Source organism: Scyliorhinus canicula, chromosome 17 (assembly GCF_902713615.1).
Source record: "Scyliorhinus canicula chromosome 17, sScyCan1.1, whole genome shotgun sequence".
Lineage (NCBI taxonomy): Eukaryota > Metazoa > Chordata > Chondrichthyes > Carcharhiniformes > Scyliorhinidae > Scyliorhinus > Scyliorhinus canicula.
Genome location: NC_052162.1, coordinates 31,225,207 through 31,249,601, shown reverse-complemented (window position 1 = coordinate 31,249,601; position 24,395 = coordinate 31,225,207). Strand labels below are relative to the sequence as shown.

At 43.8% G+C, this 24,395-nt stretch overlaps 1 protein-coding gene across 4 annotated transcripts in view; it reads left to right on the top strand.

The window, feature by feature from the left end:
- Positions 1–21,932, top strand: part of LOC119952284 — a 35,738-nt gene extending 13,806 nt beyond the window's left edge. For all 4 annotated transcript variants that reach the window (XM_038775904.1, XM_038775905.1, XM_038775906.1 and 1 more), the window contains 6 exons: positions 4,573–4,715; positions 6,780–6,916; positions 10,530–10,684; positions 11,491–11,558; positions 15,652–15,744; positions 18,401–21,932. In XM_038775904.1, the coding sequence (XP_038631832.1) occupies positions 4,573–4,715; positions 6,780–6,916; positions 10,530–10,684; positions 11,491–11,558; positions 15,652–15,740 (592 nt within the window). In that variant the 3' untranslated portion in view covers positions 15,741–15,744; positions 18,401–21,932. The remainder of the gene's footprint in view (positions 1–4,572; positions 4,716–6,779; positions 6,917–10,529; positions 10,685–11,490; positions 11,559–15,651; positions 15,745–18,400) is intronic.
- Positions 21,933–24,395: the final 2,463 nt, after the last annotated feature.

Sequence of the window (24,395 nt, the reverse complement as noted above, 5' to 3'; positions counted from 1 at the left end):
CTCCTTGACTAAAAGTGTAGGACTCCATCTCAGACTGTGATGTCTGGTTTTAAATTTGGAATATACAATTCCTGTGGTGTTGCACACAGGAAGTCAGACCAAGGCAAAGATGCTGACTGACAGACGGAGATAATTGGACACGGGTGATGTGCATACTCCAGTCTCCCTTTTAAAGTCATATAACTCCGCTTACTTTTGCTATTACCATTATGAATTCTGATGTTCACATTTCTGATTAATGCTACTAATACATACTTGTCATCGTTGCATCATTTTTGTCAGTTGTGATTTTTGTTATTCATTCATGGGACGTGGACGTTGCAGGCTATGGCAGTATTCATTGCTCATCCCTATTTTTCCTTGGGAAGACGATGGTGAGCTTCCTTCATGAACCTATGTTGTGTAGGTACACCCATAGTGCTGTTGGGGAGGGAGGTCCAGGATTTTAACCCAGTATCAATGAAGGAGTGACAATATATTCCAAGTCAGAATGGTGAGTGACTTGGAGAGAAACTTCCAGGTGGTGGTGTTCCCAGTTATCTGCTGCCCTTATCCTAGATGGTAGTGGTCATGGATTTAGACGGTGCTGTCTAAGGAGCCTGGGTGAGTTCCTGCAGTGCATGTAGATGGTACACACTGCTTCTACTGTGTATCAGTGGAGGAGGGTGTGAATCTTTGTAGATGGAATGCCAATTAAGGGGGCTGCTTTGTCCTGGATGGTGTTGAGCTTCTTGAGTGCTGTTGGAGCTCTCATCCAGACAAGTGGAGAGAATTCCATCATACTCCTTGTGCTTGTATGTTGTGGACAGTCTTCGGGAGTCAGGAGATCAGTTACTCAATGGAGGACTCCTAGCCTCTGACCTGCTTCCATGTAATTACAACATGCCAAAGTCTGTAGGGAGTTTTCGCTATTAAGTTGGGCATTGACATTTTGATGAGAAAATTTTCTCAGAGATAGGCAATATGTTAATATTTTAATCATTTCTCAGTTGATGTGCATGGACAGGGTAAGTCAGAGTTTAAAATTTCCATCTTGTATGTTTCTTTTTGTTATTTTTGCATTTAATAATAATATATAAATCTGTTCTGCAATTTTTCTCTTGCCTTTTTATGTGAGAAGTGGTGTGTGGAATTGCATGGTGTCATGGGAAAAGTTGTCACCAAAGGCTGCCCACAGCATTTGGATAGAGTTTACATGGGAGATATAACCCCATGATATAGCACCCTTCCTAATCATTTGTGCTTGTCCCAAGACCCTTCCAAATAATTTGTGTTTGTCCCCAGCCCCTCATTTCCTGCCCCTTCACTTTCTTACTATCTCCTCCCTATCCTAATATCACATCATACTTATAACTACCCGTACCCCTTTTTTTGAACAAAAAATTCAATCCCTCTATCTTGCCATCTCCCTTTTTCCACAGTCACTCGCCTCATCCCTCCATAAATATCTGCTTCTTGGGGAGGGAAATGAGAGGCGAGACGTCCCCTCACCATCAACTTTTTTTTCTTTTTAACCCTTTTCTTTAATTTGTTCAAAGAGGTTTTGTTTACTTTCCAAATTCAATCAATTTGTGCTTTTTTTAAAAAAACTGATTTGATGGAATTTGACCCCCCACCACCACCATCTGCCCCGGTGCAGACCAATTTTTAATAGGTTAGATTTTGTAACGCCTTGCATAAAAATCCAGCAATATTAATTTTCTGAAAACTTTTTTTCTGAAGACTTTTTGTTATCTTACTGTGATGCCTGTACATTACTTGTGTGTTGAGGTATAGAATATACATGATTGGCTGTTTTGTTGGTCTCCTGCCAAACTGGCATGAATCCAGTGGAAAACCCATGAACCAAAATGCATCAGTTTTCAGTCTTGTTTGGAAGCATGGTCTTCATCTGACACAATCAAGATTACTTATGTGGAGGGGTTTGAGGTGTTGAAGGGTTAGAGGTTATTCTCAAATTTCTAGTTCCCAAACGTAATGAAACTTTTTGAAAACATGCGCAAAGTTAAAAGAGGGGTAATGGTCTCCAGAAGAGCACAAAATTTGGTTGCCGTTCCAGACCGTGGATATGACTGTACCCCTGAAGAAAATGAGTTTTTAAGTTATTACTGACTTCTGTTACAAAGGATGTCAAATGGGTATAGAAACTGTTTTGCTAAGGGTGGGCTAAGCCAACATGTCTTGCACCAACCTTTCCAACAGTGTGGGACCAGCAGGTGCCTGAGGATACATAGTTTCTTCCATTTGTAAAAGTTAATTCACAACTTGCTATTTTTGGGGGCTAGAAATATCCTCTGCTGTGGACTTCTGTTGTGCTGCTCCAAAGGTTATATGTTGGTTATATGTTATAACATGCTCCTAGGCCTCAATGAGCCAGCTGCCAAAATTAACATGAGATTCTTCAGTGGTGGGGAAACTATTGAAAGCAATTCTGAGAGACAGATTACATCTTCAGTTAGAGGCAGGGATTAATCAAGAACAGTCAGTGTGGTTTTGTTAAGGGGAGGTCATGCCTGACCAATTTGATTGAATTTTTCAAAGCGGTGACCAGGTGTGTAGGTGAGGGAAATGCATTTGAAGTTGTTTACTTGGACTTCAACAAGGCTTTTGATAAGGCCCCGCATGGGACACTAATATTGAAGGTAAAAACGCATGGGATCCAAGAAAATTTGACAAATTGAATCCAGAATTGGCTGAGTGGCAGGAAGCAGAGGGTGATGGTAGAGGAGTGTTTTTCCAACTGGAAACTGTGTCCAAACCAGGGCTGGTTTAGCACAGGGCTAAATAGCTGGCTTTTAAAGCAGACCAAGGCAGGTCAGCAGCACGGTTGGGGCTGGTTTAACACCGTGGGCTGAACAGCTGGCTTATAATACAGAACAAGACCAACAGTGTGGGTTTAATTCCCATACCAGCCTCTCCGAATAAGCACTGGTATGTGGTGACTAGGGGCTTTTCACAGTAACTTCATTGAAGCCTACTTGTGATGATAAGCGATTATTATTATTCAATTCCTGTACCAGCCTCCCTGAACAGGCGCTGGAATGTGGCAACTAGGGGCTTTTCACAGTAACTTCATTTGAAGCCTACTTGTGACAATAAGCGATTTTCATTTAATTTCATTTCCAGTGAGGTCCCGCAGGGATCGCTGTTGGGGACCTTGCTGTCTTGTGGTTTAAATAAATGATTTAGACATGAAGGTGGGTTGACCAGTAAGTTGGCAGATAATACGAAAATTGGTGGGGTGGTAAATAGTGAGGAGGATAGCCTTAGAGTACAGAAGGATATAAACTGGCTGGTTAGGTGGGCTGATCAGTGGCAAATGGAATTCAATCTGGATAAGTGTGAGGTGATGCACTTGGGCAAGACAAACAAGGCAAGGGACTACCTCACCAGGCTAAATCGCTGGCTTTTAAAGCAGACCAAGCAGGCCAGCAGCACGGTTCGATTCCCGTACCAGCCTCCCCGGACAGGCGCCGGAATGTGGCGACTAGGGGCTTTTCACAGTAACTTCAATGAAGCCTACTCGTGACAATAAGCGATTTTCATTTTCATTTCATTTCATTTTCATTTTCATTTCATTTCAGTGGTTAAAAAGGCGTATGGTATACTTGCCTTTATTAGCCAAGGCATAGAGTTTAAGAGCAGGGAGTTTATGTTAGAACTGTATAAAGCATTGGTAAGGCCACAGCTAGAGTATTGTGTGCAGTTCTAGAATCCATATTATAAGAGGGATGTGAAAGCTTTTTCACATCCCTCTTATAATATGGATTCTAGAACTGCACACAATACTCTAGCTGTGGCCCTACCAATGAAGTTGAAAGGACGCAGAGAAGATTCAACAGAATGTTGCCTGTTGGATGGAGAGATTTAGCTATGAAGAGAGATTGGATGGACTGGGGTTGTTTTCCTTGGATCAGAGGACACTGAGGAGAGACATGATTGGGATATATAAAATTATGGGGAGCATAGAGTGGGCAGGAAGAAACTTTTCCCCTTGGTGTAGTGGTCAATGACCATAGGGCATATATTTAAGGTAAGGGGCAGGAAGTTTAGAGGGGATGTGAGGAAAAGCATTTTCGCCCAGAGGGTGGTGGGAGTCTGGAACTCGCTGCCTGAAAGGGCAGTCGAGGCAGAGACCCTCATAACATTTAAGTATTTAGATGTGCGCTTGCAATGCCAAGGCATGCAAGGCTGTCGGCCAAGTGCTGGAAAATGGGATTAGAATATGCCATTACCTCTATGGCTCTATTACTTACGGCGGCACAGTAGCACAGTCGTTAGCACTGTTGCTTCTTAGCATCAGGGGCTCGGGTTCAATTCCAGGCTGGGTCACTGTCTGTGTGGAGTCTGGACATTCTCCCCATGTCTGTGTGGATTTTTTCCGGGTGCTCCGGTTTCCTCCTACAAGTCCTGAAAGAGGCGCTTGTCAGGTGAATTGGACATTCTGAATTCTCCCTCAAGTGTACCCGAACAGGACGACTAGGGGATTTTCACAGTAACTTCATTGCAGTGTTAACGTAAACCTATTTGTGACACTCATAAAGATTACTATTATTACTTTGTTTTTTGCAGCTACGAATGCTCGAAGAACTCTGCTAAGTTACATTGCATCCCTTTGATCAACTCCTATGTGTGTGCCTGGCTTCCTGAAAGCAAGCAGTGGTACCGGTCTTGTGTCATCAGGATTGTGGGAAATGAAGCAACAATGACACACGGTGTGGGCACAGGCTATATGACAAGTTAGCTGGAAAATGTATAATAAGAGCAAGATATGGTTTATAATATGGAACAATGTTTAAGGAAAAAAATACAAATGATATTCTTTCACGTAGGTTTTTGTAACCTGCAAATCACTTTTTCCGTTTGAGTACTGGGATTTCACAAGAGGTCATTCGTCGTGTGAATGTGGAGTCAGTGACTGTTGGCAAAGCTGATCACCCACCCGGGCCCCTGACGCTAAGAAGCAACAGTGCTAACGACTATGCTACTGTGCCGCCATAAGTAATAAAGTCATAGAGGTAATGGCATATTCTAATCCCATTTTCCAGCACTTGGCTGACAGCCTTGCATGCCTTGGCATTGCAAGTGCACATCTAAATACCACAGCAAAGCCAATCCTAAGCCTGACCTTAACTGCCATCTGTATACTCATGAAATCAATCAATTAAACAAAAAAGGATAGGGGTTACAGCCCCTGGTGGAGCATTGCAACTAGAACAAATCGATGAAGCAAATTTAACTAACTGTACCAAATTATTATTCCCTGGGGTGATGACGTACCTCAGGCCCCCGTGGAGACCACTGGTCGCAGTAGGCCTGAAGCATGATGGTGGACGCCGCTTGCTCCCTCTCCAAGGCCACCCAGCTGCAAATGTAGCCGCAGTAGAGGGGAAAACAGTTGGGTCAGATGACTCCCTTGGGCACCTGCCTCCTGGACTTCTTCATGGCCAATTTGGCCTGGCCCAAGAGCTGGCTTATGAGGAGGTCCTCCTTCCTCCCGACCCTCCTCCAAACTACATGACTGAAGATAAGGAGTATGGGGCTGAAATGCAGCTAAATGTTGAGGAGCAGCACCTTTAAAGGCTATAATAGCTGCAACTTCAGACAATCTATATAAACATGGAACACAGATTCCCCTTGGCTGCAGCTAAACATCTGTATATGTGCACTTCTACCTCCTAAACCATATAATTATGTCATCCAAACTGGTGCTCTGCTGAAATAAACCAAATAACCACATAGGGAACTGAACCTATGACCTTCTGTTTGTTTTCTATTGTTACAATATAGTTTGTTCTCCATGCAGTGCCAGTAACTGTGGCATTATTATTGTGATCTTGGTAGAGACCAGTAATGTTTATAGATTATTTAGGAATCCGAAAACCCAGATATTTGCTAACGGAATAATGCCATCATAACGACATGGTGGCACAGTGATTAGCACTGCTGCCTCACAGCATCAGGGACTCGGGTTTGATTCTGACCTTGGGTGACTGTGTGGAGTTTGCACTTTCTCCCGTGTCTGCGTGGGTTTCCTCCAGGTACTCCGGTTTCCTCCCACAGTGCCCCTTACTGTCCGAAAGGTCAAGTGGGGTTATGGGGAATGGGTGGAGGCATGAGCCCACTTAGAGTGCTCCTTTGGAGGGTTCGTGCAGCCTTGAAGGGTCGGCCCTCTTCTGCACTGTAGGAATTCTGTGATTCTACAAGGTTCACAGTTGAAACAAAGAAATTTTGCTACACTAAATCAAAGAACTTGAATATTGATTACTACACTCTATCTAAAGTAGTCTGTACAACGTTAAAGATATTAAGAATGAACACAGATGCTTATACTCTAGACCAGCCTTCTTTACTTAACTTTCATTCTATACTCATTTATCTTATATCCCCAATAAACTCAAGTCAGATACTTATCAGAAATTGCAAGGTTAACTACTTGGTATGAGCACTGTTTCAAAGATTCATATAAGAACTGTCCTGAAGAATGCAGGTATGTACTTTGGAGTAGTGTCAATTACCTTTCCATCAAAAGTGTGCAGCAATATGTTACATTCCTATTATTATTATTCCTTTGATCACCCAGTTGGATATACTCTCTAGAAGTAATAAATGAGCGGAATCATTTAGATTCCATGATACACCGGGATTTTTTGCATATCCGATTGCAGCAGATTATTGATCATTTTTTACTCTGCACTGAGCAGTCTGTGAGAATTCACTTTCTAAAAGTTAATTTGCATTGAAGAGATACATTGTTAACTTTGACTTTATTTTTGCAGATGATCACCACCTTCTAATGGAAGTTTTATGTGTGGATTATGGATTCTCTGCTTGCCTTCCGTTAAAATTTTTTAAATCTCTCCCTCCAACATATTGCACCCTTCCCCAGCAAGCCTTATGTGTGTCTTTAGCAAATGTAAGTATATAGAGATGTGAGCCTAAGAAAATTCAACGTTTGGAATTTTGGGGTTTTAAAAAATAATATCTAATGCCAAATCGGAAACAAATAAACAAATGTTATGGAAGATTATTCTCTTTGTCCGATGCTGTTTATAATTTCAGCTAAACCAAAGATATTGAATGGTGCTGCGTGTGAACCCTTTTTAGATTCAATTTTATCGATTGAACAAAACAATTACATTTTTAAATGCTGATGTAGAAGCTGCAGTGATGTAAGCGTGCTCAATGCCGTGGGCATGGTGGGATAGGAATTGGATTGATATTCACCCCACTAGCAAGTTCCACCCACTCATTACGTTTGAGACACTGTTGCCCTCCCAATCCCTAACAATGTGTCCCAAAAACTGACATAAAACATGTTCCATCCTTAATAAATTATGCTGTTCAGATTATGAATTCTTACAACACCAGGTTAAAGTCCAACAGGTTTATTTGGAATCACTCATTTTCGGAGTGTAGCTCCTTCACCAAGTGAGTCAGATGAAGGGGCTGTGCTCCAAAATCTAGTGATTCCAAACAAACCTGTTGGACTTTAATCTGATATTGTAAGACTTCTTTCTGTGCCCACCCCAGTCCAACGTCGGCATCTCCACAGCATGTTCAGATTATGCAATCAGAAATGATTCAAGTAATGGGGCATCCATTTCAAAAAATGTTTTTCCCCCAGAATTATTAAAATGGTCAGACTTTCTGATAATGATTTATCCACATTACTCTTTAAAAAATAACAATGCGGCAATGACGTAGTGCTTATGTTACTGGACTTTTAATCCAGAGGTCCAGGCTGTAATTCTGGGGACAAGGATTCAAATCTCACCATGGCAGCTAGTGTAATTGAAATGAAATTAATCTAGAATTGAACAACTACTCTCAACAATGGTGATCGTGAAACAATTGCTGACTGTCGTAAAAATGCGTTTGGTTCACTGATGTCCTTTAGGCAAATAATCTGCCGTCCTTACATGATCTGACCTACGTGTGACTCCAAGCCTACAGCAATGTGGTTGACTCTAAACTGCCCTCTGAAATGGTGTGGAAAGCCACTCAGTTCAAGGGCAATTTGGGATGGGCAGCAAGAGCTTGCCATTGCCAGTGATACCCACATCTCTTGAAAGAATAAAAGAAATGAGCATGTGATTTTAAAACATTTTTTTTTTTTAAAGAGTATCCAATTATTTTTTTTTCCAATTAAGGGGCAATTTAGCCTGGCCAATCTACCTATCTTGCACATATTTGGGTTGTGGGGGCAAGACCCACGCAGACACAGGGAAAATGTGCAAACTCCACACAGTGACCCAGGGCCGGGATCGAACCTGGGACCTTGTTGCCGTGATGCAGCAGTGCTAACCACTGCGCCACTGCGCTGCCCGAGCATGTGATTTATTTAAGATTAAGACAGAATTTTGGTCTGAGAAACAAGGGAAATGGGGAGTGTGTGGGAAATGAGAATTGAAGCAGAAGATGAGACCACAGAAATGATTCACTCCAATTCCTATTTATTATGCCCTTAGGGGATAGGGGATAATATATTGGCATGGATCGAGACAGGAAACAGAGGATGGGAATAAATGGGTCTTTTTTTGAGTGACAGGCAGTGACTAGTGGGCTACCACAGGAATCAGTATTTGTTCACCAGCTGTTCATATAAATGATCTGGATGAGGGAACTAAATGTAACATTTCCACCTTTGCTGATGCCACAAAACTGGGTGGAGTTGTGAGGAATAAGGAGGATGCAAGGAGGCTTCAAGGTGATTCAGATCATTTTTGTGAGTGGGCAAAAACTTGGCAGATGCAGTATATTGTGGCGAAATGTGAAGATATACACTTCGGTGCAAATAATAGACACAAAGAATATTATTTAAATGGTGATGTATTGGGAAGTGTGGATGTACAAAGGGATCTGAGTGTCCTTGCACAATATTCAATGAAGGTGGAGAGGCACGTGCAGCAAGCAGTTAGGAAGGCAAGTGATATTTTGTTCAGAAGTAGAGGGGCGGGATTCTCCCGTACCCGGTGGGGCGGGGGTCCCGGCGGGACAGAGTGGCGTGAACCACTCCGGCGTCGGCCCACCCCAAAGATGTGGAATCCTCCGCACCTTCAGGGGCTAGGCCGGTGCTGGAGTGGTTTGCGCCCCGCCAGCCGGCGTGGAAGGCCTTTGGCACCGCGCCAGCCAGGGCCGAAGGGACTCCGCCGGCTGGCTGCGTCCGCGCATGCGCGGGAGCGTCAGCAGCTGCTGACGTCATCCCTGCGCATGCGCCGGGGGGGGGTTCACCTACGCATCGGCCATCGCCGAGGCTGACATGGCCGACGTGTAGGGAATGAGTGCCCCCATGGCACAGGCCCGCCCGTGGATGGCTGGGCCACGATCGCGGGCCAGGCCACCGTGGGGCACACCCCCGGGCCGGATCACCCCTCGCCCCCTCCCGGAGCCCGCCAGTAAGGGGCCTAGTCTAATCTGCGACGGCGGGACTGGCAAAGAACCAGCAGGACTTTGACCCATCGTGGATCGGAGAATCGCCGGCGGGGAGGGGGCCACTGCAAGCAATCGGGGCGGCGCGATTCCCGTCCCCAACGAATCTCCGGTGCCGGAGAATTCGGCGGGGGCGGGATTTACACCGCCCCCCGGCGATTCTCCGACCCGGTGAATACTGCAGTTATACAAGGCCTTAGTGATGCCACACCTGAAGTATTGCATGCAGCTTTGGTCTCCCTACCTAAGAAAGGATATACTTGCCATAGAGGGAGTGCAGCAGAAGTTCACCATGCTGATACCGGGATTGGCAGGACTGTCCTATGAGGAGAGATTGGTTCAAATGGCCTTGTATTCACTAGAGTTTAGAAAAATGAGAATAGACCTGATTGAAAATATAAAGTTCTAACAGGGCTGACAAGCTAGTTGCAGGCAGAATGTTTTCCCTGATTGGGGAATCTCAAACTAGGAGGCCCAGCCTCAGTATACGGGTAGACCATTTAGGACTGAGGAAGAAACATTTCTTCACTTAAAGAATAGTGAAATTCTCTACCATAAAGGCTGTGGAGGCCAATTTACTGAATAATAATAGTATTCTTTTTTATTGTGACAAATAAGCTTAGATTAACACTGCAGTGAAGTTACTGTGAAAATCCCCTAGTCGCCACACTCCGACACCTGTTTGGGCACACTGAGAGAGATTTTAGAATATCCAATTCACCTAACAAGCACGTCTTTTGGGACTTGTGGGAGCAAACCAGAGCACCCGGAGGAAACCCACGGGGAAAACGTGCAGACTCCTCACAGACAATGACCCAAGCAGGAATCGAACCTGGGACCCTGGAGCTGTGAAGCAACAGTGCTAACAACTGTGCTACCAAAGAGAGAATTTTTTTCGATTTTAATGGCATCGAGTGGTATGGGAGAATGCGGGAATATGGCATTGAGATCGAATATCAGCCATGATCACATTGAATGGCGGAGCACGTTTGAAGGGCCGAATGGTCTACTCCCACTCTTTGTTTCTATGGTGGGCTTGTTTGGGTTTGAGGATGGAATGCTAACAAAACAATATCCTGTTAAATAATCTCCTGCAGATTTCTCCAATGTATGGTGTTACCTGGTCCAGGTCAGAGATCAACTGGTTCATGAAGTCTGTGAAAAATAAAACATTCTTTGCAAGACTTTACCAAAAATCCAACATCATGACAGTGGCACTTTTCAGTGAAAAAGGGAAAATAGGTATCATGAGGTATGCCGGCAAAGACTTCTCTGTTATTTTGAGTTGTGATGTTCTTATTTTGATTAAGTATACACTTAATCTTCCCACATGGGCTACTTTCACCTGATGAACCTTTATTCAGACAGGCAGTGGTGGTGAGAGGCGTAGAATTATCACTTTGCAGGAGGAAATTGACACCTTCCAGCTTGTTATTTGGGCACATCATCAGTTGAAAGGGAGAGTTTGGCCAGAAGAATAGTTTTATCCCTGGGTTAAACAAAGCAAGTCTTGTACCTTATTTTTGGCATTCGATATTTGCTGAAGATAAAAACTAGTTGACACAGATATTTTTCAAAGATGATTTAATTGATTGAAACCTTCCCTCAAATGTTGCAGGTATTCCCCTCTCCAAGTGTGCAATGCCTTTCTTTTCACCACCTAAATTACTACAAGGCCTTATCAGAACCTGGACATACTTTATGCTTTCAGGTCCCATGGCTGCTCCTAATGCTGGTAAATCAATAGGAATGGTAAAACCCCTGTTCATAGTAATATTTGACTCGCTGTGACCACAGGAGATTTGCTGGTATAAATAATATTAAAGGAAGTTTGCCATTCAAGCACTTTCACTGCTGTCTAGAATCATGATTTCAGCAATCAAGATATGGTTCTACATTTGTTAATACATAGGGAATAACCAGTCAGCATCTCGGGTATAATCTATATTCTTTTTGCAGTGCTGTATAATTTAACAGTCAAAGTAACAAAATCTGTACCAGCATAAATTCACTTTTCTTTAATTAACTTTAACCTTGATTTCACTTATTTCCTTTTAGGAGAGGGTCTAAACTTTCCCAAAAGATGGCAGCAGCTGGGCTTGCAAGATATTCAGATGGTAATTGTGGTAAGTGTTACAGCTGCTGGGTTAGTGAATGTTAAATTTGTTTTATTGTGTACAATTTCAAAATAATGTTTGACCAGGTGAGGAATGAACTAGTTCATCTCTATTCAATCTCCCTGGTTTGTCACAACAAAGGTTTAAGTTTCTTTTTCACGAGGATATGCCTTTTTTGAATCCAAATATATTGAACTGTTTTCTCAGTGACCAATAGGCAGCAAATCAAACAATGTTTTCTTGATTTAAACAGCAAATTTCTGAACTATTAAACTTGAGAAAAAAATAATTAAAACATGAGATCACACATGGGTATCAGAAATAAGGGAAGTTGGAGTCAAATTTAAAATAATAAAAGAATATATGGTAAAATTTTCTTTTGAGGTGTAGATTTCAAACGTTATGGCCGATTTTGGTTTCTTGGATGTGGTCAGATGCAATTATTATGAGATCTCTGTTTGCTGGTAGGTGTCTGAATGTTGACTTCTCTAACTGGCTGACACACACTTTTTCCAAAAGAGAGAAAGGGAGAGGTCTCTCTCATTCTCCAATCCCTTCCAGATACCACAATAGATGGTCTTGTAGACCCTGCAGCGGCAGTCCTCGCAGTGCTGATTGATGCCCAAGCTCCTCAGTTAATGTCGGAGTCTGACTTCTGTCCTGATGACACCGTGCTCACACCCAGCTCCTGAACGGAGTCTGCATTGGCGGGCTCTTGATCGTGGGGGGAGTGAAGGGCAACAGGGGGTGGGGGTGCAGGCAGGCCCGCTGTGCAAAATAATGTGACAGAGGCTTCACGTGTCAGATGTTACATGTTTAATGATGAACTTTGAAACTCCCATTGTTCCTAGCTACAAATCGTGCTCTCCCCATTGCCCACTCAGTAATCCTCTATCTTCTTGATCTTCCGTGCTTTGCCGCTACATCTAAGTGTGCCCCCAGGATGCACATCTGAGGTGGAGGCAGTGTGCTGCTGCTCACGCCCTGTGGCCTGTGATGCCCTTGGTGGACGTCCTGGGCTGTCTAGAGCCGGAGGGCCCTGGCTGACTTGCCGGTGCCACTGGCGTTGCCGTGTCATCCTGTTCTGCCCGCTGACCTTGAGATGCACTGGTGTCAGGTGGGAGGGGGATTTGGGTGAGCTGGGAACCACAGTCGTCTCCTTGGTGGCAGGAGCTGGGTTGGCCTCCGTTGCTCCCTGTTGGGCCCTAGGGGTCTCCATGTGCCGGAGGGGCAGCTGAAGCCATCTGACCCTGGCGGCTCCCCATTGCTTGCACCGTGGTGGTGATGCCCTTGGCGATGTTCGTCAGTGTCTGGGCCATGCTCTGGAGTGCCCCGGAAATGTCCAGTTCTGCTTGGAACATGCTCTGGAGTGCCTCGGCATTGTCCACCGTGGTCTGGGATATGTCCCTCACCAACTGAGACATGTTGCCGATGCCCTCAGCCTTGGTTGTCACAAACTGAGCCATGCCTTGGGCACCCCCACTTGAGCTGATGTCTTGCTCCAGGCTTTCCACTGCGTTCGCCAGAATAGCAGTGTTGGTCTCCGTGCCACACTTTGCTGGCACCATGTCCTGTGCCTGTCGCCTTTGCGACTGCTCCCGTCGGATGTGGACTCACCTGTGTAGTTGACATCCCTCCTGAATCTCACGGCTGTGTCCTAGCGTCTGCATCAGCTGCGGGATAACTTTGCTCAGAGGCTCGGCATCTGACTAGGACTCAGCTGAGTCCTGGGATCCAGCAGACCTCCGACTGCTAACTCTCTTGAATGTTCCTACCTCCACCTGATGTGCATCAGCAAATGTGTGGTGCTCACCAGACTGTGCCCCAGAAGCCTGCCACTAATGTTGCCCACCGAACTGTGTGTCTCTGCGCTGGTGGAAGGTGAGGTTGACAGCTATGATGGCTCGATGGTAGTCTCCTCGGAGTTCTCCTCAGAGGTGTTCTCTTGGGTGGTGGGCGGGGGGGGGGGGCTGCTGCTGGCCCAGCCCGCTCGGGTGGAGATCCTGTGGCAGAAGGGATTGTGGTCAGTGAGAAGGAAGGATCGTTTTGCCTGACATAAACAATTCACACGAGGCAGGTCATCTGGGTGAAGGAGCAGCTGATCCTCACCTCTGCGGCATGGGCCAACCTTGCTGCCGATGACTGCTCTCTCCTTGGCCAACCCCACCATCTCCAGGGCCGGTTCCTCCTAAGGGGTGAGGACTCAGAAATATGACTCTGCTGCCCCTCTGGGCTCTCTCACGCCTATTATGGGCCAACCTCCTGCGAGGACAAAGAAAGGGCAATGTGAGCCGCACACTTGGTGTATCAGGGGGATAGTCTATGGCAGGTGGCATGTGTGGGCACCTCACCTGGCAATGGAGGGGGGTGTGCTGGTGGGTCCCAGGGTGTGCTCAGGCACAAACGCAGTGCCGATGTGGCAGGGGCTTTTGCTTGGGGGGGGAGTGGGGGGGGGGTGAAGGTGGGACTGAGGCCATGGGGTAAGTGTTCACTTACCCTTGGTGACTCGATGGAGGTCATTGGTCTTCTTCCTGCACTGTATGGTGATCCTTCTGGCCATGCTGTCTGAAGAGACGGTCGCTGCTACTGCTTCCCAGGCGACATTGGCGGCCCTGCAGCTGGTCCTCCGACCCCCTCGGGGAACAGAGTGTCTGTTCACGCCTCCACGGCATCCAGAAGCCTTATCAGATTGGCATCCCCGAACCAAGAGCTGGCCTGCGTGGTGCCATGGCTATGTGCTGACTGGGAAGGAACTTTTAAAAGCAGCTCTCAGTGGGAAGCTGCCGGGCGCAAATCTGGCTGGCAGGGCGGGCAGTACCGGCATGAAACTCATGGGGGCTCATTTTTGGCACAAACTGTTGTTAAATACAGGCCACGCCCTTGGGCCAATGGAGTTTGCATTAATATTTGCTTATAATTTCTTGCACTCTTGGCATTCTCGGTGGTTGGTTTTGTTATTATGTAAAAATAACCTGCAGCACTTTCCTATTCCTAATTACAAGAGCACTGATGCAGTGTGGTCGCTAACTCCTATATGTAGCTTAGTGCAAAGGTCAGGTTTGAACTTGGGATCTCCTTGTTCAATGCGGTTTAGCTATTTTCTATATCAGCAAAAACTTGGATTTATATAGTGCCTTTAACATGGTAAAACATCTCCACACATTTCACAGGTGTGTTAACAAATAGTACCTGGCATGGAGCCATGGGCCACATAATGAGATAAAAGGTCAGATGAGCCGAAGTTTAGTTTTAATAAGCATTCTCAGGAGGAAAGGTAGGCAGAGATGTGTGGAGGGAAATTCCAGAACAGCTGGACTATTGATGGTATGGTCACGGTGGAGCAATTACAATAGGGGATCACACAACCTGCCCGAAGCACAAGAGTGCAGAGGTATTTGAGAGATGTGGGCTGGACCAGGTTTCTGAGATAGGAAAGGCCTTGGCCATGGAAGGATTTGAAAATGAGGGTAAGAATTTTATAAAATTTATAAAAATGAAGGCATTGCCATACCAGGGGCTGGTGTTGATCAGCAAGCACGGGGTGAGAGGTAAACAGGACTTTTGTGAGTTAGGATATAGGCAGCAGTGGAGGGCATTGAAATAGTTAAGTCTAGAAATGAAATGAAAATGAAAAATTAATGAAAATAGCTTATTGTCACCAATAGGCTTCAATAAAGTTACTGTGAAAAGCCCCTAGTCGCCACATTCCGGCGCCTGTCCGGGGAGGCTGGTACGGAATTGAACCGTGCTGCTGGCCTGCTTTAAAAGCCAGCAATTTAGCTCAGTGAGCTAAACCAGCCCCTAAATGACAGGCACAGCTGAGAATTTCAGCGGCAGATCAGCAAAGGTGGGTGATGTTATAGGTGTAAAAGTAGGTGGTCTTAGTGATGGAATGGATAAGTGATTGAAGATCATCTCAGGTCAAACACAATATTGAGGTGTGAACAGTCTGGTTCAGTGATAAATCCCCTGAATATCAGAGGAAGCTGGATTTCAAATCCCTACCTACTACTATATTATATTTTAATATTCCTTTTTAAATATTAATATTGTTTGAATGATTCTAAAAACTAGAGGCAAAAAATTATTTTCTTCATTAAAGTTTCACCCAAAACTGGAGCAAGTATTCCGCTGTGCTGGAAACAACGCCTTGTGAAGTTACTGTCAGAATCAACTAACTTAAGAAAATGACCAGGTATGTTCTAGTATGCAACAATATATTGGTAAGTGGAAACTTGGTATGCTAAGGTAGTAACGTGTCATGAGTTTCAGATAGTATTGTAGGCCAACTTCTGAAGCTAATGAACAGCACCAGAGTCTAATCCTCTATGGTGGATTAAGTTTTACTGGAAATATTATCTTGAAATGAAAAAACTTGAAACAAATTCTTGGACAATAAATCCTAACATAGGGCATGAGTAGGCCATTCAGCCTATCAAGCCTGCTCTGCCATTCAATTAGATCATGGCTGATCATCCAGCTCAATGCCACTTTTCCACACTAGCTCCATATCCTTTGATGTCATTAGTATCCAGAAATCTATTGGTTTTTATTATGAACATGCTCAATGATTGAGCTTCCAACTCTCTGGTGGAGGATACCAAAGATCCATCATATCTGAGTGAAGGAATTCCTCCTCAAATGGCCTAAGTGGTTTCACTTCCTGATAACAGCAGAAAACACTTAGCTCCTTTGATGTGGTGAGGAGCTGCTGATCACAGCAAGAGTGTTTCTAAACGTTTTGGTCAGCATCAAAGCAGGATAGTTGAGATGCATTCAAGTGTGAAGGGAAGATAAATAAAGAATCCATCAAGCAGCTGTGGCTAAGCCATTAAACTGTCAATCACAGGCCAGTGAAAGGTATTGGAAACCTTTTCAAGTGTTGTGGACTTTTCAGGAAGCCTCTGACACTTGTTACAGCTACTGATTTAAAGGTTTTTATCTGAAGGAGCAGATGTTAGGAAAGGGAAAGTGTTCCTGCATTGATTCCTCACCGAACTGCCTGGACTATCATTGTCAGGCAGAGCAGTTCAGGCTGAGGAACCCCCCTCCCCCAGTAATGGCAGAGGTGCACATTATCAGTGCCCTGATCCCCTTGGGGTCGACTGTGTCAGGTGCGGGTTTCACTTTCAGGGTCTAGGTACTGTGCTGCCAAGGAGCTGTGCGCCACTAGCAGTGCTGGAGGGCAGGGACTGAAGAGGGTGGATGATGGGGAGGTGGGGTCAGGTCACACCCATGCGAGTGTGGGAGGGTGACCCATTAGTCCCATAGTGGGGGAGGGAGGAGGATGCCCTTCCTTGACAGCGGCAGGGATGGGGTGGGCCTGCCTCCGGACTTGTGATCGGGCATCCCACTGAAAAGACAGCCCAATACCCAGATCCCGAGGGAATCCGGCAAGCAATCTACCATGCATAAATTTGCATGGTTCAGGAGTAAGACTCTCATCTGGGCACCGCTCTTAGCGCCAACAGAGACCAGTCCAGATTCTCTGCTGGTGGGAGCGTATATTCTCCAGAATGGAGAATCCTGACCCCAGTCTCCTCCTAAGACAATCCTGCCAAACCAAGGGTTTATCTGGTGAACCTTCATTGCCCACCCTCTATGGAAAGTATATCCCGCCTTGGATAAGGGAACCAAAACTGTGCAGAACACTCTAGATGATGTCTCGCTAGGCTCTGCACAATTGCACCAAGACATATTTATTCCTGTACTCCAATTTCCTTGTGTTGAAGGCCAACATACCATTTGCCTTCCAATTGTTTGCTTCATGTGCATTCTATCTTTCAGTAACTCATGAACAAAGACACCCCAGTTTTGGACCCTTGCACTTCCTAACTTCTCACCGTTTAAGAAATATTCAACCTTTCTATTCTTTATACTAAAATAAATAAGTTCACACTTATTATTCGCATTATATTCTACCTGCCATTTCTAGCCCATTCACTTAGGCTGCCCAAGTCCACTTGAAGCCTACTTGAATCTTTCCCACAAATTGCATTCCTACCCAGTTTGGTGTCATCAGCAAATTTGGAAAATATTACATTTAGTCCCCACATCCAAATTATTTACATAGATTGTGAACCAGCACTAATCCTTGTGATACCCCATTCATAATAGCCTTCCATCCTGAGAATGACACTTTTTTCCCAAAAAGAATGTTTGTCAAAAATTGGTAAATTTAGATGCAATCCTCTTTGAAACCAAACGGCAAATTACTGAAAATGCTTAACTTGCCGAGAAAATCACTTTTGTTCCAAAATAAATGGTTGGCAAAAAACAGTTAATTTTGATGCAAGCACCTCTGAAACAAAAAGCCAAGTTACTCAAAATGCTTAACTCGCCGAGAAAATCACTTTTCCCAAAAAGAATGTTTGGCAAAAAATAGTTTATTCCTACTCTCGTTCTGTCAATTAATTCTCAGTCCATACTAGATATTTCCCCCAATGCCCATCTGCACTCTAATTTTATTTACTCACCTCCTGTGTGAGACCTTCTCAAAAGCCTTTGGGATATCCAAATACACCACATCCACTGGTTCCCCATTATCAGTGCTCACAAGTAATGACTCAAAAAATTTCAACAAGTTTGTCAAACGCTATTTCCACTTTATACATTTATATTGATTCTGCCCAATTTTCCCTACTTCTGACGTCAAACTAGTAGGTCTGTAGTTCTCCATTCACCCTCTTCCTAACATGAAGCCCTCCTCACAAGATTATTCTTATTTTAAACATATTGTACCAAATAATACACATTGCAAAAAAATTACTGTACAACTATATGTTTACGGTAGATATAGAAAAGTTTGACGGATCCGTTTTTAAAAAACTTTTCTTTCTCCATCTTTACAGACTGGACACTGTTTGAATTCTCGTTTGGTCAAGGCTAGATCAGTAGACATGGATAAAGAGGCTGGACTGATCAACCGTTCCTCATTCCCAGCTTTGAATCTGGTATAATTTGGTAGCGCACCAGTCAATGGATCGTCATAAAATTCCTTTGCATACTATTGGAACATGTTTGTCAATCTGTTCATTTGAAAGGATTAATCCTTGTATTAAAATATAATACAACAGTGAAAAGCACTTTAATTAATGACCATCTTCTCAACAGTTCAGGATGGACAACAAATAGCTTTTAAACCCCATTAATACATATTTTTAAATTACCAAAGAATATCGGACGCCTTTATGTTATAGAGTGCTTGTTGCCATAAACCATTTCGCTGTTAGCTATAATTATTGGTTTAGTGCATTTATGATGATTGTCAGTTGGGTTATTTTTGGTAGCAACAGCTCACTGTTGGACATATATTGGGTGTGTTCATCTTTTTTTTTTTGCTGCAAGATTACATTGAATTACACAGAAAGTATAACATGGAAACAGGCCCAACATTTCTTTCTCGTATTTAGCCCCCAGACATCAGTCTTTATATCCTGTTTATTTTTCAGTCGCTCAACATTTAAAAAAAGAATTTCCTGTCAGAAATCGCTTGAATTTACTCTTTTATTGATGTTCCTTCATTTTAGACCCCAATTCGTAACCATTTGTTTATTTCTGCTCTGTATTATCAAGCCACCCTATAATCTCCTGTTATTAAAAATAACTTCCAAGTGTTCAGATTTATATTTCCTTTTTTTTTTAAGTTTACAGTACCCAATTCTTCTTTTTCCAATTAAGGTGCAATTTAGCATGGCCAATTCACCTAGCCTGTACATCTTTGGATTTGTGGGGGCGAGAGCCACGCAGACATGGGGAGAATGTGCAAACTGCACATGGACAATGACCTGGGGCCAGGATCGAACCTGGTACTTGGTGCCGTGAGACAGTAGTGCTAACCACTGCGCCACCCAGCCGCCCCTAGATTTATATTTCCTAACAGAATCATAGAATTCCTACAGTGCAGAAGGAGGTCATTCATCCCATCGAGCCTGCACTGACCTAAGCCCAACCCTCCACCCTTTGCCCTTAACTTCACCTGACCTTTTAGATGGTAAGGGTCAATTCAGCATGGCAATCGACCTAACCTGCACATCTTTGGACTGTGGGAGGAAACCGGAGCACCTGGAAGAAACCCACACAGACACAAGCAGAAAGTGCAATCTCCACACTAGACCGAATCCTAGCAGATTAGTGATGTACTCTTTATATTGTTTCATTGTTCCCTTAATTTAAAGTTCAACAGTATCCAGGTAAGTCCCATGTATCTAACCCAAGTCTCTGAAAGGGTTGGGCCAACACTGGACTTGGGGCCAATATCCAGTGAAATGTGGACTTAAATCTGTGCTGCATGTCAAGATCCTGCAAAAATCGTGGTGCATGCACATGCATTCTAATTCCCAGGAAGTCTAAACTTCCAGTGGGCTGATTTACTCTGCCTGGGACTCTCTGCAAAAGTTTCCAACACTGAACTCATTGTCTTACCTGGATACTTACCTGGAAATGTTACAGTTTAATCTTTTGATCTAATTCAGAGATGAGCCTGTGTAACTGAACAAAGTGCCACAACCAACTCCTGATGTGAACCTGAATCCCACCAAACCACTCATCCCACTCCTCTTCCCCAAACCTGACCCGAGCTGACTAACTCCATCCCTTTCCCAACAAAAGAGATCCACAAAAGCAAGGTGGAATCATGTTTTCTGCTCTCTACACATTTCTTGAAACTGGCGTAGCAAGAAAGTCATGCACTGTATAATGTGGATTGGCCTGCTCTGAAGCCACATTAAGTCTCCAGGTATATTTTGTGGGCCAGTCGTTTGGAGCCTTGATAGAATGAATCTCAAAGGCCCTCCCAGGGACACTGAGGAGTGAGGTGCCCCACTAATTGTTGAAATCCCTTCCATCACCTTTGATAACGTGATGATGTTTGCATCACACACATCCAATGGGACAGAACCTTCTCTCCAGCAGAGAAGGAGTCGCGAGGGTTTGGTGACAGGTGAGGAGCTCAGCTGGTATTCTGTCCTTTCTATTTGTTTTCCATGATGCTAGGGAGTCAGTGGCTTTTTCAAGCTCAAGTAGTGATGGTTCAGCATCAACCTCATTCATGATAGGTAACTGCAGAAGATCGTCCAGAAGAGGCAGAGAAATATCCATCTCACAGGAGTGGGGCTCAGTGCTGCTCTACTCAGTGGGGCATTTGTTTATTCCTATCAGTGATTACTTCCCAATCTGCAGATTTCAAAGGACTGACTTTGGAGATGGTGGGGCTGAGTGCTCTTTTATTATCATCATGGATAGCATCAAAGATAATCATCATCCCTGGCAGTTTATATTCGTGTCAATTGATCCAGTATTTGTTAGAAAAGTACCATCTGTCTTCTGCCTTGGCTGACATGGGTTTGTCACATGCTTTAGGCTTTTGAGGCCAGTTGTAAGGCAGGTGAGCTGTGCTCTTCGTTTAACTGACCGGAGTCATTTCTGCAAGGGTCTTGAACCAATTTTTGTTCCTGTTTCTTCCTTTGCCAAACATGGTTGCTGCAGTCTGTAGAAGATAGAACATTAAAGGCATTTTATAAATGTGAGTTTAGCACAGAGCTAAATCACTGGCTTTGAAAGCAGGCGAGCAGCACGGTTCGATTCCCGTAACAGCCTCCCCGAACAGGCGCCGGAATGTGGCGACTAGGGGCTTTTCACAGTAACTTCATTGAAGCCTACTCGTGACAATAAGCGTTTTTCATTTTCATTTTTTACAAACTTTGGCAAACCTTAAGAAAGAAATTGTAAATATGCAAATGCTGGAAATCTGAAATAAAAACTGGAAATGTATAGTGGGTCAGTTTAGTTTCTGAGAAGCAAAAATAGGTTCATAATCTTAATATCTCTAGCCAGCAATGGAGGCAAGGATTTTTTTTTTGGAAAAGATAATAGACATTTCTGGATTCTCTGTTTAAGGCTGCAAACCAAAATTAGCTGTTGCTAGTAAACAGATTTGCTATGTTGTCTGACTAGTTGAGAGGAGGTAATGGAGAATGGCGTGTCCACAGCTGGTTGGAGGATTCAATTTCAAGGAATGAAAGACAGCTTTGATTCTGCTTTAGTTGTTCCAGATGTTTAAAACTGAGTCAATTGCCAAAGTTTTTTTTTATCCATTACTTTATCAGAGTTACAAAGCCAGAGCTCAGAGTGGCTATTTTGCCAAAGTTACGCAAGTCTTGTTTGTATTAAGAAGCATTGTTTAAACTATTTGTTGCACCAAAAATTAATCTTTTTTGACTGGAAAACACTGACTAGTGCTTGTTAATATTGTTCAACTTGCATACATTTAGCAATCGTTCTGTAAGTTGAATGAAAACTTGAAACTATTTTGTTATTTCTAATTTGTTTCAATATTTCAATGAAGATTTTCTGTCAAGACAGTCACAAATAAAAAATTAATCATGTTCATGTTTTGTTATGGTATTTTTTTGCTGAGAGAGCAAACTGAAATATTGCTGTTGCAAACACCTAAACTTAAGTGCTAAACCCTTGATATCAGTTTATGATATTTGAAGAGAACAAGCTAATATATTGATACTCTACTCTGTCTAATATTCTATTGAAGTTAATTTATTTAAAGCTGGTTAATACCCTTGTTAGATTGCAGATCAAGGAATTTTATATGAACTTGTCAATGTAATGAGGACAATTATATGATTGCATCATCTTACTATCTGTTCTATTGTACTCTTCTAAGGAAAGGCTGAGGAGAATAATATTTTACTAATTAAATCCAGAGATGCATTTTTATTTGTTCACTAACTTTAACAAGGAAGGTATAAAACTGCACAATAGCTCTTTTAATTCAAAGTCACTTAGTTTGTATTTTCTGATCGCTTAATGACCACTTTGCTATGTTGGGGCTGGTTTTGCACAGTGAGCTAAATAGCTGGCTTATAATGCAGAACAATGCCAACAACGTGGGTTCAAAACCCGTACCGGCCTCGCCGGAATGTGGCGACTAGGGGCTTTTCACAGTAACTTCATTGAAGTCTACTTGTGACAATAAGCAATTATTATTATTACTTATTTAATTGTGAATTATTGGATACGTCAATGCCACGCTAATTGAACTCCGTAAACTATATGGTATCTATTTCATGCTCCAATTAGTAAATGAGGGAATATAGTTATTATTCTCTAAGATTTTTGAGTTATTGTATTATTTTGCTTGTTATTTGTTATATTCCTTTACTAAATAACCTGGTAACAAATAATGTACATTAGAAAAGAACTCATGAAAACCTGACCGTCTAGGATTTGAAGAAACAAGTCAGAACTGAAAGTTTAATAAAGATCAAGTGGCAACAGCGGGATATTTTTTAAGGCTCCTGAAATCTACTTCAGTTTGTAGCTTCCAAAATGTTACCAAATAACTTCCACCAACAGATTTGTCATAAAATAGTTTTATTTTGTTCTACAGTCAATTTTGTTGTTTTTTATGTTTTATCGGGGCATGTGAATGTATTTTTCACTCGGATTCTCCTACTGGGAAACAGAACATTTTTCTGCAACTCCCCTTCCACAATCTTGGGAATGACCGAGGAAATCTCTGACAGTATTGCATCAGCTACTCCCAAGAGATTCCAGCTGGGTGTTGCTTAGGTCCTCCAATGAATTCTAAGTGATTTGAACTTCTAGAAAGATCCTTTACTCATATTTACATAGGCACACCCATGATTGATTGATATTTACTGTCACATGTACCGAAGTATAGTGAAAGATGATGCAATTTCATTCATTGTTTTGTAATATGCCTTTTTAGCAGTTTAGTAAAGGGAGGAAATAATATTTGTCCTGTTATGGAGGAAAGACGATGTTCAGCCTGGTCTGTTGCTGTAATGGGTGCAAAGCTCAGATTTGCAAAATAGCTGGCGCCAAGGCAGCTGGGGGCACTGCCTGTCCGACTGCTTAAACGTGTAGTGCATCGTGTTAGGAAGGACAGCGTGCTGACATAACTGCCCGTATACTGAAAGTTGCCCAGCTGACCAGATCATGGCATCGTACATCTTTACCAGCTGATTTGATGCATACTTTATAAACCAGGACCACAGGTCCATTCAACGTATTCATCTGTCACTTACCAAAGAACTTGCATAAAGTTGGAAAATGGACCCGTCACTAGTGTTAATAAAGGGTCAGGCAACCAACTTATATACAAGTTGATTCACATTAATATCTGCTATTGCAGTCACTGGGAGTACTGCAGTAATTTTGGATGTGTTTGAGGAGTGTAGCAGAACCAGACATACCTAAAAATGAGGTGTCAGCCTGGTGAAGCAACAGCACAGGCCTGCAAGCATTCTAAACAGCTGAAGTAGCACGCGATAGAGCTGGGCAGCTCCGCAACCAATGGATCTGATCAAAATTCTGCAGCTGCATCCATAACTGCTGGGAGCGGGAGAAGAGCGGAGGGGGACCACCAGACCTGCATCCCCTTACCGTGCCTCAGCAGAGGGCACTGGATGTGATCAGCGGCCCAGAGGAGAAGGACGTCGCCGATGCGGAAGTCAGCGGCGCGCAGCGAGGTGAGACCCCCTGCCTGGTTGCCTGCCCTCATGACAAATGTGTGCCCACCCCAACCCCCCTCACCCCAACCCTCCCCTCAACCCACACCCCAACTCCCTCACCCCAGCCCTCACCACCTCATGACTCACCCCTGACCCTCTGTCTAACCGTACATGCCGTCTTGTGTCTTACAGGACCAGCCGGGGATGGGCCAGGCCCATCCGGGGCCTCCTGCCCAGTGCCAGAGCCGGTGCCCCCAGATAGCCAAGCACCGATGGAGAGCAGCCGGAACATCAGCCCCCTGCCCGAGACCCAGGACACCCCGGAGTTTAGGTCAGAGGAGGACTCTGACTTTCC